Source organism: Sceloporus occidentalis, unplaced genomic scaffold (assembly GCF_023333645.1).
Source record: "Sceloporus occidentalis isolate IW3139 unplaced genomic scaffold, rSceOcc1.0.p SCAF_5, whole genome shotgun sequence".
Taxonomy (NCBI): Eukaryota; Metazoa; Chordata; class Lepidosauria; order Squamata; family Phrynosomatidae; genus Sceloporus; species Sceloporus occidentalis.
In genome coordinates, this window is record NW_028316985.1 from 71,896,704 (window position 1) to 71,912,663 (window position 15,960).

Consider the following 15,960-nt stretch of genomic DNA (forward strand, 5'->3'; position numbering starts at 1 on the left):
CTTGTTATCCACTGGGGTTTGGTTCTAGGACTCCCTATGGATAACAAAATCCGTGGATGCTCACGTCCTATTAAATATAATGGCAGAGCAAAATGGTGTCCCTTATATAAAATGGAAAATCAAGATTTACTATTTGGAATTTATACTTTTTGGGAATTGTTTCAAGCCGTGGATGCTTAAATCCGTGGATAAAAAAACCGTGGATAAGGAGGGCCAACTGTACAGCCTGTCACCTGAGTTTGGCACAACTGACTACCATGGTTCAATTGTTGAAACTGAATCTTAGCTGGGTATTTGTTGCTGTTGTGTGCAAGACATTTCCAACTTATGGTGACCCAAAGGCAACTCTATGATGAAGTTTTCTGGGGCTGAGAGTATGTGACTCACCTAAGGTCACCCAGTGGGTTCCATGGCCAAGTGGGGAATCAAACCCTCATCTCCAGATTCACTCAACAACACTACACCATGCTGGCTCTAGAGGTGTGGATTTCTGTAGCTAGGAACCTTCAGCAAAATGCAGAAGAGGTAGCACAGCACCACTATACAATAATTCACAGAATTATACTCCCCTTGGTATTAGGATAGTCATTTTGGACAGTGTCTTTTCATTATATAGGTAAACACATAGCGTGCTGTTTGAATCAGTGAAAATGGATCCCTGGTGACACCTCAACTTTCTTGTCTACATAATTAATGACTATTATGCAAATGTTTTCGATATGCTCTTCTTCTTTTTCTTTTTAAACTTGACACCAAGTGATCCCAGCATGGATAATATTTACAAAGATCTACAAAGACCTTTGGAATCTACATAGATGAAAAACAGTGCATAAATGTTAATGATTGTTTGACAAAGGGCAGACTTCTTTACAAAATGCAAGATGGATTCACATATTATTTTGTTAGCACTTTCCCTATACAAGCTTAAAGATGAAATAAAACTGTTTGCTTTAGCAAGCACCAAACAAAAATCACGCCATCTCAGTTCTTGACAATCTCTATCTACTTATAATGTTTATTTCTTAGTGAGCATATTACATAATTGTTCATAAATTAGCTGTATATGAGACCAGTTGAACAATTTTACTTTTTTTCTAAAACAAAGAAAAGAAGGCATAAGGAATGAAAGAAAAGAAAGACATGTGTAACATCCAAAATCAGGGATGGATAATACCATATGGCAGTGGTAGTCAAACCTTTTACTCTTGGGACTCTTCTTTATATCTACATTTGAATGTCACCCACCCACCCACTTGACATAATATATGAATAAAAATATGTTGTTTATTTACTGTCCGTATTTTCATTCACACATTCATGTATATACATACTTTTACATTTAATAAGAAAATAACATCATTCAGGTTAGAACAGTTTTAGTTAAGTAAATTCAATATTCAGCTCAAAGCATGTGCAAATTTTACATGTAAAAAAGTTTGGGAAATGCAGGAGAAGGAGGGAACAGAGCCTCCAAGTCTTTCACACATGCCTTTGAGCAACTTTTGCACCACCCCAGGGGTCCCATCCCACCTTATGGGATCCATAAAATATTGGATCTTTTGAATTTGTCAGAACTTTACAATGACTTGCACTGTAGATTAGTCATTGAATTTCTAGTTTGGCTTCATCAGGATTAGCTGGGCTCTGTCCTCTAACAGATAAATGCCTATCTAGATCTGTATTTTAGGTATATTTGTAAGTATTTTTTACTTCTTTTATCCATCCATCCTCAGACTGGGCAATGGGGTTAAAATCCAATAAGAAGGAAAGTTCCACAGATACTCTCCACCCCCATCTTTGTATCATTTGGGAAGGATATCAAGTAGCTCAATGAGCATTTGATTGGGATTGCTGGATCACTGGTCCTGTCATGGAATGAAAAACACTGATAAGCTGTTTCTATTTAACAAAACTTGCAATTCTTCCAAAATAAAAAAGAGGAGAAATAAAGGAACTGCTTCATTACAATTTCTCCTTGATGGCAAATGTTTGATAGACCAGTGTTCAAATGATCATTTTATACACAAGAGTATTAAATTATTCCCATTAGTTTGGTAGATAGAGAATGGATGGTTCTCATTGTAAAGCTGGTTTGAAAAACAGCCAATCTACTTCACCTCATTTTTCGTTCATCTACTCTGCTTACATTAATTTGAAATATGTGCTGAGGCTGGCTTTACTCATTACCAAGGAAGATGTCAATATTTTCGGCCCAGATAAACTGGGTGCCATTTTGGTAAAAAGGTGGGGTTTAAATTAAACCAACCAATCAATAATCTGTCAAATATTTGCAAAACAGAAAGTAGAAAATGTCTGAATTAGTGGAACAAATTCTGAAAGCATTTGGAAACTATAGTTCACAATTATGTGGTAGAAAATTCTATTTTCACCAAGCTACAGATCCCAGGATTACATAGAATAAGGCCAAGTTAGTTAAAGTGGGATCAAATTGCTACAATTGTGCATTGTGGATACACTCTTACTCTGATCATCTACTTGAAAATTCTGGTCTGAATTCTATTGAATTTACAGTGTTGACTTAGTGAATTACCATGACTGACTCAATGGGTCTCCTTCAGTTGGAGCAAAAAATAAGATTAACAACGAAGATAGATATGGATGCCTTAGCAAATTAAACATGTGTTTGCCAGTTCTGAAATTAATTTTTTAAAATTCCCATTATACCCAGAAGAGAGAATTTAAAAATTGGTAAGATATTATGTGGTGGCTTAGTAGTTAAGATGCCAATTCTGATGATTGGAAGACTGCAAGGTTGGCATTTGAGGCCCGAGTGCTGCATGATGGGTTGAGCTCCTGTCACAAGTCCCAGCTTCTGCCAACCTAGCAGTTCAAAAGCATGCAAATGCAAGTAGATAAGTAGGTACCACTTGGGTGAGAAGGTAATAGCGTTTGGTGCAGTCATGCTGGCCACGTGAACACTGGATCTGTCTTTGGACAACTCTGGCTCTTCAGCTTAGTAATGGAGATGAGCATTACCCCTTACAGTCAGTTACAACTAGACATTCATGTCAAGGGACTACCTTTACCCTTTTAAGATATCAAAAAGAAGCCAGGGAAATCTATTTAGGTTGTGGCTGGTATGTTGAACTGCACAAAAACAAACTAATAAGCCTGCAGCCACTGACTATACCAGGAGAATGCTGAGATCTTTCCAATATTGTTGAATTGAAGTTCCCGGAATTTCTCATTCACTATGCTGACAAGGCTGCAGGGAAGCTATAGTTCATCAACAGATTGGGCGCTACCCCATCCCTACTCCTGGTCTTCATCCTCTCTACAGTGCTGTGAACTATGCTGTGTATTGAAAATGCACACAGCATGGATTCAGGCTTGATAAAGTCCTTTGTTGCATTTTTCATTTCTCTTTTCCTTGCTTTTCTTCTTCTAGTGAAAACACCCAAACCTTTGACTAAGAAGAATAAGAAGAAATACTTCCTGGAAACAATGGCTCTTTTCTGCCATTTCTGTTAAACTTATATACAATGTTTAACTCTTTTAGGCTGCACTCCTACACATACATTAGAAGCTAACAATGGAATCCCATACATACCTGTTCAAATATTCCCTGGGTTCAATGGCACTTAGTCTCAGGTAGCTGGTAGATCATTGAAGCCGAAAGCCAGAATCCTCTTGGTGATTTTCATTTGTGTAACTGGGGGTTATGTACAGCCCTTTTTTATGTTATTGCAGAAGGAGATATCCAGTACCTCCTTACACAGTGATTTCGACTTGGTTGAGTAACAGCAGAGGGATGGACGTGGGACATAGTCCTGTCCCCCAGCCCAAATAAGCACTTATTGGCTGCAGGAGTTGGTGCAAAAGCTCCCTGTGTGTACACTACCATTCCAGCAGCAGTCCCCTTCTACCATCATGAATCAGTTTTCCTGCATAAGTATACTGACAGAGCTTTATGAACTGATGCTCAGTGTCAAAGGGGATCTTAGCCCTAGTCTGTACTTTATAGGCATGAGTTTTGTTTTTACTTTTCCTCCTTATAATCATGAAGAGATCCTGGATGTGTCCACACTGCACAATTATAGCTGTTTGATTCCACTTCAGCATCCATGGCCCCATCCTACAGAATCAGGAGATATGTACTTTGGTGAGTTCATAGGAATCTCTAGTCCTCTCCTCTAACCTGCAGCAATGTTTCACAAAATTACAGATCCCAAGATCCCTTATGATGGAGCCAAGTACTATAATTGTATTACCTAGATGCATTCCCCCTTTTGGGGAAAAGAATAATGATACTTCAGGTACTGTGTCCAGCATTTTACACATGGATGTAAAGCCGGTCCCTTAGCTTTGAATCAAGATACCCATCCACTCGCATTTGGAGATGTTGCTACCTTATGTAACTGTGCTAATTTGCTTTCATCAAACCTGCAAGTGACAACTTGTTTGTTTCCCATCACAGGTGCATCTGACAATTCAGAATCATAAAGCCACTTATGCTAGGAAGTTCCTTTTGTCTTGCTGACTGGATTGACAGAGGATGGCTGGAGCTCTCTGACCATTTGTGAACATTTCAAAGGAACACAACATGGTGTTTTACCTCATCCTTCTATTTGTAACAACTGTCAGAAACTTGGGGAAAAGGAGGGGCCATCCTGGGTAAGAAATACTGCTGAAACTACTGTAACTACACACTGAATTATAGCAACATAATGTATGAAATATCTCTCCAGTTGCTTAATATCAGTCATTAAGAATTATGAGTCAGATTTGCTCATTAGTTCATCTGCTGTTTTTTTCTGAGCCATGCACCATGATTGCCAGTAACAGAAGCCTTCCATGTAAGACTCATCTAGTTGCCCCAGAAATGTGGATAATTCAATTTAACAAAAGACTGGTCTTAGCACATTTTCCTCTTCAGCCAAACAGAGATGTAATTTTGCCTTATAAGCAGGCATTACTTCACACCCCAACTTGCCAAAATGTTACCACTTCATTTCTTGTGCCATGCTAACAGTTGCATGGCACAGAAAGAAAAAAACAACAACCAGGAAGACTTCTATTGCCATGGAATTGCAAGGATGAGGAAAACAACACCTGTTGAATTTCCTCCCTCCATAAGATCATTAAAGGAAAATATACGCTTTTAAGAAAAAAAGTGAAACTTTATCTTTATAGGAAAAATATTTCTGGACCAAAGGGATTTTCAGTGCCATTTTTCACTCACTAGTATGCTACATACCATGCAGGGTTAACTCCCACCAACATCACCATTTTCAAGGCTATTCTTTTGTGCAAATTCCATTTTTCTATGGATGTCGCCAAACAAATTACTCCAGTTAATAGCAGGTGAAAATCTTTGAAATAAGCAGATGCCACCTAAAAGCAAGATTCAATTTGTTAGCTAAATGTGTGCTTTTCAGCTACCATTATTCAATCTGAGTGATAGAATACATTGTTCAGTTTGTGTAGGAAAGAGATTTTTGAAAATGGAAATATGTGAAACAGATTGGAGAAATAAAAGATCCACAAGAGCTAAAAGAGATCAGTCCTTATGATCTCCTTTTAAAACCAACTTGATCATGAGTTAATGTTATTTAAAAAAACACTAGTGAAAGTCGGAGGATTGTTTGGGGGAAGCGAGAGGATAGGTTTGTGAGGTCACTTGCATTCCTGCTTTTACTGCAAAGCATGTTTGAGTCATAAAATCAAAATTGAATGCAGATTTGTAGGTTCACTTAGCAAAAGATAATTCTCCCCATAATGCTTAGAGACGTTGCTGAAGTTCATAAACCTTGGGTGCAAAACACAAACCTTTCCAGCCCTCAAATCTCAAACTTTTTACAAACCGAACACAGTGTTCTTCAAAAAATCTCAGGGCCTTGAGCATTAATGTTTTTGTAATGTAACTTTAGTTGTAATGTTTAAAAAAATCCCCACAAACCTCAGGTCAGTTATTGTTATTCTATTGTTACTCTGTTTTACTTTCCTGTGCCTCAAAAGTTACTACAATCATTATTTTCGTTACTTAGGGAGGAAATTGAATGGTTGATACTGAATGTGATATCACACCTCTGCTATTTAGTGAGATAACATCCCTGTAATTATAAAAGTAACTAAAGTTATGTCACACAAGAAGTTATGTTAATTTAAAATTACTATGATATGTAATTATTCCCTAGTTGTTTGGAAGAGGAATTAATTATGAGCTCTTCTGGAAGTCCCCTTGAGGTCAAAATAGATGATCCAATAATTTCACATCTGGTTCATGGATATAGTCAGATGCCTCTATAATCTGCAATCTATTCATTAAGCACAGAATGGCTGTGAGGCATACAATAAATCTGAAGGGGTTTTGGTCATTGTGGAGGGAAGAACCAAAATAAGATTCACAATCACATGGGTGTAAAGTTGTCTTACAGTGGTGTATTCCACTAATGGATGTCAACCTTGGATAGCTTTGAATTATATGACTGTAGTCCAAAATCACTGTAGTGATGTCCTCCTTAGGGGTGACCAATAAAACCCATCCTAAAGCAGATAGCATGAGGTGGCTGGACCTCCTAACCAATATTTTGCAAGCTACCTTGGACTGATGGGAAAGGCAGGATAAATAGATATAAACTTGCATATTGTGTAAAGGAGGAGAAATGGCCCCTTGCTACAGAAAGGAGAGGTAGCAAAGTTGGACCACAGCTCTAAGGAGCTCACCTCCCATGTTGGTTTAGGGATCTTGTGAGCTGTAGTCCCAAAATGATAACATTTTCCAAGCATGGGGTGATAACTGAATGGTGGGTAAAATTTTTGAAAAAATAAATTTAAAAGTGACCAGGACAGGGGACAAACTGTGTATAACATTATTCATTCTCTCTCTTTTCTTCACTGCTGCTGCCTCTTTTTCATGGCAAGAACTTGCCCTAGGAACTGTGAACAGGCAGCCAGCATCCCCTGCCCTTGAATGGATTAGCTGGGGATTACTATAAAGTAAAAATCCCTAGAGTGCACTGTAAACGGTTCATAACTTTAAAGAAATCGGAATGATACTAAAATACACATATAATTAAAGAATGTAAATACAATTGGAATTTGAAACAGAGAAATGAGTGGGGTTGAGAAAGGGAAAGAAAAGAATGAAATGTACCTCTTTGGAAGCCATAATCCCAAACATTGGAAACATCAAAGCAGGAAGCAATGCTGAAACAGCCAAGGGCAAAGCCTCTGTAAGCCAAAAGATGGCCACCACAAACAGTGTGTATGCACATTCTGCTTCCTAGAACAAACAGATGTAATTAAAAACTAAATCAGATTTTTATTATGCAATGCTAATAATCAAATGGCAAAAACAGAAGATTAAAAAAATCAAATTAATATTACAAAACCTGAATAAATGACAGTGTTTACTGGGAAATCTTTCCAGTTGCTTATAAACTAGATATATTATAGACCCCTTTCCAAACACATTTTATTTAACAACAACAACAACAACCACAGAAACTTCAACCTTTTGAAGGATTTCCCAAGAAAAGTCCACTAAAGGCAAGTTTAGCCATCAGACAAGACTATTTGAGTAACCACCACCGAACTCAGAATGTATTTAAGTACTTCAGAATAACTTTTCTCCTTTTGACATTGCTTATATCACTTTTAAGCACCATTTAAGTGATTTTAAAAAAGTTTTATTGCCTTCTTGTCTTTCACCCTTCAGGAAAAATGGGTTCTTAGCACTAGAAAATGAAAAGCCATATTAGCTTTGTTTGTTTAGCTTTGTTGCATTACAATCATGTTTCTTGCTAATGAAATAAAATCACCCAGATGGCAAGCAAAAGAGATGGAGCGCATGAGAAGGTACTGAGCCTGTTCTTATTTCTACTGAGATCCAAACCCATCAAACCAACAACTTTAAAGGAGTTATCTAGGCTGATAAACCTATTTGGGGGGGAATGGGTCAGCATCCTGGATAGCTTCTTGAAAATTCAGACTACAGCACAAGGAAGATTTACCATATCTCTGCATCGACCACAGAACACACACATTCAGATCCAGGTGTAATTTTGGGGTGAGTAGGAAGACCTGGGGACTTTGTGTCAATGGGTGGCTACACTATGGTAAGGGAAATAGCAAATACAGGTTGCGTTCCCCATATCTGAAATACTTGGGACCAAAAGTGTTTTGGATTTTGGAATTTTTCATATTTTAGAATACAGTGGACCCTCTACATTTGCAGGGGTTAGGAGCACAGGTCCCTCATCAAAGTGGAAAACCCACAAATAAAAAAGAACATGATTTTTTTTAAAAAAAAATCACAGAGAACACCTCTCTAGGAATCTCTAGGACTTCCAGGACCATTCTGTGGTCAAGATCTACCAGAGGTTGACTGTAAAATTGTGCATGAGTATCTACAAATGCCTAGATAAGGTTCTCTTTAGGAATCTCTGGGTCCTCCAGCATGACTTGTGGCAGAAGTTGACAATAGAGTCACACTGGAGGACCTAGAGATTCCTAGAGAGAACATATTAATCGAGTCCATGAATAATTAAACCCTCAAAATAAAAACCACAAATGTGGAAGACTGATTGTATTTGCATATATATAATGAGATATCTTGGACATAGAAATCCAAGTCTAAACCTGAAATTCATTTATGTTTCATTTACAACTTATACACATAACCTAAAAGTAATTTCATACACAATATTTTAAAAAAATTCTGCATGAAACAAAGTTTGTGTACACCGAACCATCAGAAAGCAAAGGTGTCACTGTCTCAGCCACCCATGAAAATAGTATTGGTATTTGGAATATTTTGCATTTCAGAATTCTGGATAAGGGCAACTCAACCTGTACCACACAGGAGGCATGTTCCTAACAAGCATTGTTCAATATATGTATTTAATTGCAACACAGTACAACCTTTCCAAGAGATTAGACAATACTGTAGTTTTGTTACTAGTTGTCTTTAGTTATAAAATTCAAGATTCATTTCATTCTAGCTATTCAGATGTATCCACCATTAGGATACAAAACAAACTAGTACAGAGATGGGAATGGTGTGGCCTTCCAAATTTGGGAAGACTGCAATGTCCAGCAGTCTGAGCCAGTACAGCAGTGGTGAGAAATTCTGGCAGCTGCAGTCCAACAATATCTAAAGGCCATGCTGTTGAACTGTATTACAGTCTGGTTACCCAATACTGATTATGATCTCATGAGAGTTCATGTAAGGTACAAGTCCAAAATCATCCAAAGGATTAAAACAGGCATGTTCAGACTGGTATTGTGCATGTTTGCTCATGGCGTTTAGTAGGGTATGTGTACCTAAGAGTTAAGTCCCTATTAGTAACAGCTTTCGATACCATAGACCATGGTATCCTTCTGGAGCGCCTGGCAGAGGTGGGAATCGGGGGCACTGCGCTCCAGTGGTTCCGCTCCTACCTCTCTGGGAGGTTCCAGATGGTGCAGCTGGGAGACGTGTGCTCCGATAAGAGGGCCCTCACAACTGGGGTCCCTCAAGGAGCCATTCTGTCTCCCATGCTATTTAACATTTACATGAAACCGCTGGGAGAGATCATCCGGAGACATGGTGCGCGGGGTTATCAGTACGCTGATGACACCCAAATAGTTTTCTCTATGTCTCCGACTGATGCAGTGACTGAAGATGGCGTCTCTCCTCTCGTGGCCTGTCTGGAGTCGGTAATGGGCTGGATGAGGGAAAACCGACTCAGTCTGAATCCAGAGAAAACGGAGGTACTTGTGATAGGTTCCCCTGGTCCAGGAATGGCGGTGGTTCCACCTGTCCTGAACGGGATCACGCTTCCTGTGAAGGACTCCGTGCGCAGTCTGGGGGTGCTTCTTGATTCGTCGCTTCACCTTACAGCTCAGGTGAATGCGACGGTCAAGAGCACCTGTTATCAGCTTCGGCTTATTCGCCAGCTGCGCCCATACCTGGCCCAGAGAGACCTTGAAACGGTGGTACATGCTCTGGTAACCTCTCGATTGGATTTCTGCAATGCGCTCTACATGGGGCAACCCTTATACCATACCCGGAAGCTACAGATGGTACAGAATATGGCAGCCAGACTGGTCACTGGTACTTCTAGGGCCAGTCATATTACACCTATACTCAAAGATCTGCATTGGCTGCCCATCCGCTTCCGGGCACAGTACAAGGTGTTGATGATAACCTATAAAGCCCTATATGGCTTGGGCCCAGGATACCTGAAGGACCGCCTCTCTCCATACATTCCGCCCCGCACCCTCAGAACCTCTGGGCAGCAACTACTGAGGGTCCCAGGGGCTAGACTAACCTCCACAACGAGGAGGTCATATTCCATTGTCGCCCCGGCCCTCTGGAATACGCTGCCCATAGAGCTCCGCTCGGCCACCTCCCTGGCCCAATTTAAGAAGGAACTAAAAACCTTCTTATTTCAATCTGCATTCCCCGAATAAAGTTCCAGCTGGTCTTCCCCCCCCCCCCCCCGATGACAATGGTGATCGGCTGATGGTGTTTTAATTTTGTTTTTAATATGACTGTATTGTATTTTTATGGTGTTTCTGTATTGTTATTGTGTTGTTCACCGCCCTGATCGATGGAAGGGCGGTATACAAATAAAATTTTTATTTATTATTTATTTATTAACACTCTAATAAGATACATAATATACAGTCGGCTCCGGAGCCAAAAGGGTCATCCTACCGGGCCCCAGAACTTCCCCTCCTGGTAGTAGCACATGGCACCGCTGCCCTCAGTCCTTCCTTGCTCTCAGATCTTCAGCCCCAAGGGAGGCCCAAGGCTCGTGGTTCCTGCCCCCCGTCAGACCTGGATGAGCCCCTCCAACTCCATCCTTCCCTCCCCATGGCACGTGACAGAAAAAGGACAAGGAATTGGAGGAGGAGGAGGAGGAGGAGGAGAGGTAGGCTTCGGGTAGCTGGGGAGGAGCCCCTTTTCCGGTTCAGATCTTCCCTGGGGAGCCTGCTCCTCTTCCCCGCCACCTCTTCCTATTCTTCCTTCTTCCTCTTCCTCTGCTGCCTCCCCTGGCTTTCCATCCATGGATGCTGGAATCTGCAGGTGGAATCTCCATGGATACGGAGGGCCTACTGTATCACACAATGAGGCAATTTTCCTTGTTTTCTGAAATCAAAAGCCTATTGGACTAAATACAACTTAATGTTGGGAAACAGGGAATACCATAGAAGAGTTCCTCCTCCCACAATTCTGCACTTGATCTTGTGGTTCCTAAGCATATTGTAGATGGTATTCCTGCTTACACTACTATTTGTTCTTTGGAAACATCCTGAATACACAAAATCCATCTAGTTGAAAGTAAAATATTGAGAACAGAACTGAAAGTTTAAAGATAACTATTGCAGATTCAGTCACCACAAATGTTCCTTCCTTCCTTAAATAAATGAGTAAGGTCGGTGCAGGTTCAGTAACTTTGACATTACCATGCTGATTTGGTATTAATGAAATATATCCGTTAATGGAAAAGCCACGTCTGGCAGAGGCTTTTCTAGGTTTATAATTTGGCAGAGATGCAATTTTCACTGGATCACATTCTGAGCATGTGAATGTCTAGTCCAGACGTCATGAAATTTCAGTGGAAAATTCCTATGCTAAAAGTGAATAATCAAAGTAGAAGGGATATACTGTATTCATTGCTCTACTGTAATGAGACTTCAAACCTCCCAATAAATGTATCTTTAGTTGCTCCCAACACAGTTTTACAAATATATCTCAGTGCCTTATACTGGGCATAAAGACAGCTGCTTGAAAATAAGTAAAATATTTAGTAGATATAATTACACATATAGAACCCATGTATCTTACAATTTATTGTGAAGTATGTTCACGCTCTGGATAAGGAATGATTGGACTTTGAGCCAAGAGATTTGAAGCCTCATTTCATTGCTGAATCAGTTATGGATTTACTGGCTGACTCTAGGAAAACTAATCCTCAATATCACTTTCCTCATCTCTAAAATGGGCATAAAGTAGAGAAGTGGTGCATCCAGTGCAATGGGGGAAAACAATTAAATCTGAAATAGAATCCTTAATTCAATGTTTAGTTGCAACTGGAATAGATCTGTAGCCTAAGAGCTAGCTCTGAGTCACCTTTCTGTGACCTTTGATATCAAGTCCATATCAAATAGGGATGTCTTAGGCAAGTAGCCCAAATGGGGGCTGTCCAGTGCAGGAAACTATCTATACCAGGTTGATCAGGATAGCTCAGCATGAGAGAAGACGAAGGCACTCAACCATGATGGCATCTCTCTAGATCAGAATCAGCATAATCCCTAGGCTATGGAAAAGTGTTAGCGAGTTGGATTGGGAAATTTTTTGCATATGACAGACAAAGGGAGTTTCCTTTTGGGAATGAAACTCTTTTTGTCTGGGAACATTCACATCGGTCCTGTCATTATTACATATTGCACACCATTCTTCTCCCCTGGAAAGTTGCTTAAGTCAGTCAACTGCTGAAATACTGCCCTTAGGACTCATTTCCATTATATTGGGGCTTGAGTGCGGAGGAGCAGCAGCATGCACCATTCATTTTTCTAACGGAAGGGGGGGGGGTCCGGACCCCAAACCCCCCCCCCCCTTGGCTATGTCCCTGAGACTCCTATAACAAGTATAGTCTCAGAGAGACCCATTTTGGAATCAAAGGTAAAAGGCAACAACTCTTAGAAAAGAGCAGAGACTTTGTGTTGAAAATGATGAACAACTACCACCCCAACAAGAATAAGAACTATCCCTAAAGAAAATATACCACAAACTGGCCATTAGAACTATAAAACAGGACCTGAATCCTTTATTGCTAGCCCAAGGCAGAATGGACACATTAAATCAACTGTTGAATGATATTTCAACACTGATGCAATTGGTCCACTCTAGTTAGAATTCACAATAGGATTCAAAGCTTGAAAATAATGTATGTTGCAAGTAACAGTGTAATGTGTAACAGGTTACTTTGGTTGAAATTCTGTTGGCTAGTTTGAACTAAAGTAAACCCATTGAATTAACTGCTGAAGAGTAAGTAAAAACTTAGGTATATACAACTGATTTAATGCATCTAGTCTAGATGGGGCTAGCAATGGGATTTAGGCTAATATGTAATAGTAAAGTAGTTTTTCTTTTATGAAATAACAAAATGACTCATAATGCCATTAATGTTTTGGTGGAATGAGTCCATTTGACTCATTACTTTCAAAACACTGTTATTGGGGAATCATTTCCCAGGAATTTAGGTAATTTAAAGTGTTTTTTTTAAAGTACAATGGGTCCTGGTTATGGGCTGGGATTTGGTTCCATGATTCCCTGTGGATAACAAAATATGTGGATGTTCAAGTCCCATTAAATACAATGGTATAGAAAAACGGTGTCCCTTATATAAAATAGAAAATCCAGGTTTGCTATTTGGAATTTATACTATATATATATATATATATATATATATATTCAAGGTGTGGATGCTTGAATCCATGGATAAAAACTCTGTGGATAATGATGGCTGACCGTAACTGTGTCAGGAATAATAGGGCCTTCCTGCAACCTATCCTATGCATATTTTCTTACAAGTAAGCTACACTGAACACACAAAAGAGATTTTGAAGTACACATTGTGCTTGTCAGTGTTTTCATATTTAAGAATTTTTCAATGGTAATAGATTAGACCCCCCCCCCCCCGCCCTGCATTTTAAAAACTGTTCTGGAGTCACTGAGAAGTTGTATCTATTGATATGGTGTTGCTGGTGTTTGTTTCAAAAATTGTTCTTGATTTGAAATAATTCAGGGATGTGGCAACAAATGTACATGTTATCTGCAATATGAAAATATAGACAAAATAAATGACAAAGCATGGGCCCATTCCAGCTGTGAATGGGTTATGAAACTGATAGGGGAAATAGTCTTTAAAATATTGTGTTTTTAGACACCTGTTAAGTACCGTCTTTAAATGACAAGCATATATATTAGAATATTTCTTTTTAATACAAACCTTTAAAATAAAGGTTAAATTGCCTCTGTCCATGGTTGAAAAGTGCCCTTTGAAGTTCATCCCTATCTAGTGTACATTCTTTTTCTTTTTTTTAAACTTGACATGTAGAAGACCAGCTTTATATCTAATCTTCCTCTTTGCATTTTTCAAACTGTAGAAAATATTCTGAGTTGTCATTTACTGATGTTGCAGATTAAATGAAGCATAAAAAATTGTTATGATTGCAGAGTCCTGGGGAGGGGAGCCAATAATTGTAGAGTGAAAAAAAGTTTCACCTCCTCTTTCCATTTACATTTTCAAGGTCCCTCTGATAGTAACATATGGTGAATCTGTGAATTACTGTGATCCATAACACACTTTTAATGTTAACACAGGGGCTGAACAGACAGGCCAAAATAAAGCTGTTCTGCGTCACTTTGGAGGTACGCATCTTAAGAGGCCAGAAGCTGTGCTAAAGCTGTGCTCCAGTCCTTAGGACTGGAGCGAGACTTTGGCACAGCTTCTGGACTCTTAAAACACACGCATCATTTAAACAGCATACCTCCAAAGTGACCCAAAGCAGCTTTATTTTGCCCTATCTGTTCAGGCCCACAGTTAAAATAATCAGGAATTCCCCCCTCCCCTTCTATTGTGTGCACAGGGTAGAACACAAAATTTTGCTATGTAGTCATGTTCTACATCACAGTTCAGCTGAGATTTTACTCTTTGGATCATACTATGCAATTACAGTAGTATGATTGCACTTTAACTATCTATGGCATGGTACAGACCATCCAAAAAGGACAGTCTCCTGGTGCCCAGCTTTAGTCTATGGGGAAGCCGCAGCCTCCAGACCATAGGTCTTCCCTGCGAACCAAAAAGAACCTGCAAAAAACGGGTTCTTCTTGCGGTGCCATTATGACACCGCAGTGTGCCAATGGCGCACTCGCAATATCACAATGACGCCATGATGTGCTGACGCTAGGCTTCTGTCATGTAATGATGGGGGCGCCCATCTGTACAGAGCGCCTCCATTTTGATGCTCTCGTCACATACGAGGGGCAAGGAGTGTCTAGAAGCGCCGCCCCTTGCATGTGATGAGTACGTCCTATCACGCCCGTCTGGACCAGGCCATTGTTACATCCTATGGAATCATGAGGTTCATAGCTTGGTGAGTTATTAGAAGAGGCCTCTCACTGAGAATCCTAAATATCTCTTCCTAAACTACAGATTCTAAGATTCTATAGGATGGATGATGGCAGTTAAAGTGGACTCACAGTGCTATAATTGCATTGTGTGGAAGGGCCCCCTGACTAACAAACAACTCAGCAACACAGAAAGTACACATGCCTAATACTTCCTATCTTCTCCATTGAGGTGGGCAACACAGGGATGCAGAGGCCTTTTTTTTGGGGGGGGGGGGGGGCTAACAATTTCTCAATACCCCCAAAAGACCAAGTAAATGTATAAATCAAATCTGAAAGTGGCTGACAATTCATTTCTGTTTTTCTAAACAAACAAATAAACTCTTTTGGTGGTGGTAGTGGCTGAGGAGTGACGGTAGGAGGAAGGAATATCAACAATCTAAGATATGCCGATGACACCATGCCACTAGCAGAAAACATCACAGACCTGGAACAACTACTAAAGAAGGTCAAGGAAGAAAATGCAAAGGCAGGATTACTGCTGAACATAAAGAAAACAAAAGTAATGACCAAAGAGGATCAACACAAATTCAACCTAGACAATGAAGAAATCAAAATAGTAAAAGCATTCCCATATTTTGGATCAAACCTAGATTAGAACAGGGACTGCGATCAAGAATTCAGAAAAAGACTAAGAATGGGAAGGGCAGCTATGAAAGAACTAGAAAATACCCTAAAGAGTAATGATACATAACTGAGCAGAAAAGTTAAAATCATCCAATCAACCATATTCCCCATCAGCAAGTATGGGTACAAGAGCTGGACAGTGAAAAAGATTGATAAGAAGAAAATCAATGCATGTAAGGTGT

General features: G+C 39.7%; 1 protein-coding gene across 1 annotated transcript in view; it reads right to left on the reverse strand.

Moving 5' to 3' along the window:
• The window catches only part of SLC13A1 (solute carrier family 13 member 1), a 61,585-nt gene that overhangs the window by 32,943 nt on the left and 12,682 nt on the right, over positions 1 to 15,960 (reverse strand). Inside the window, exons 2-3 of the mRNA XM_089526844.1 lie at positions 7,118 to 7,246; positions 5,219 to 5,355 (exon numbers count right to left, since the gene is read on the reverse strand). Coding sequence (XP_089382970.1) covers positions 5,219 to 5,355; positions 7,118 to 7,246 — 266 coding nt within the window. The remainder of the gene's footprint in view (positions 1 to 5,218; positions 5,356 to 7,117; positions 7,247 to 15,960) is intronic.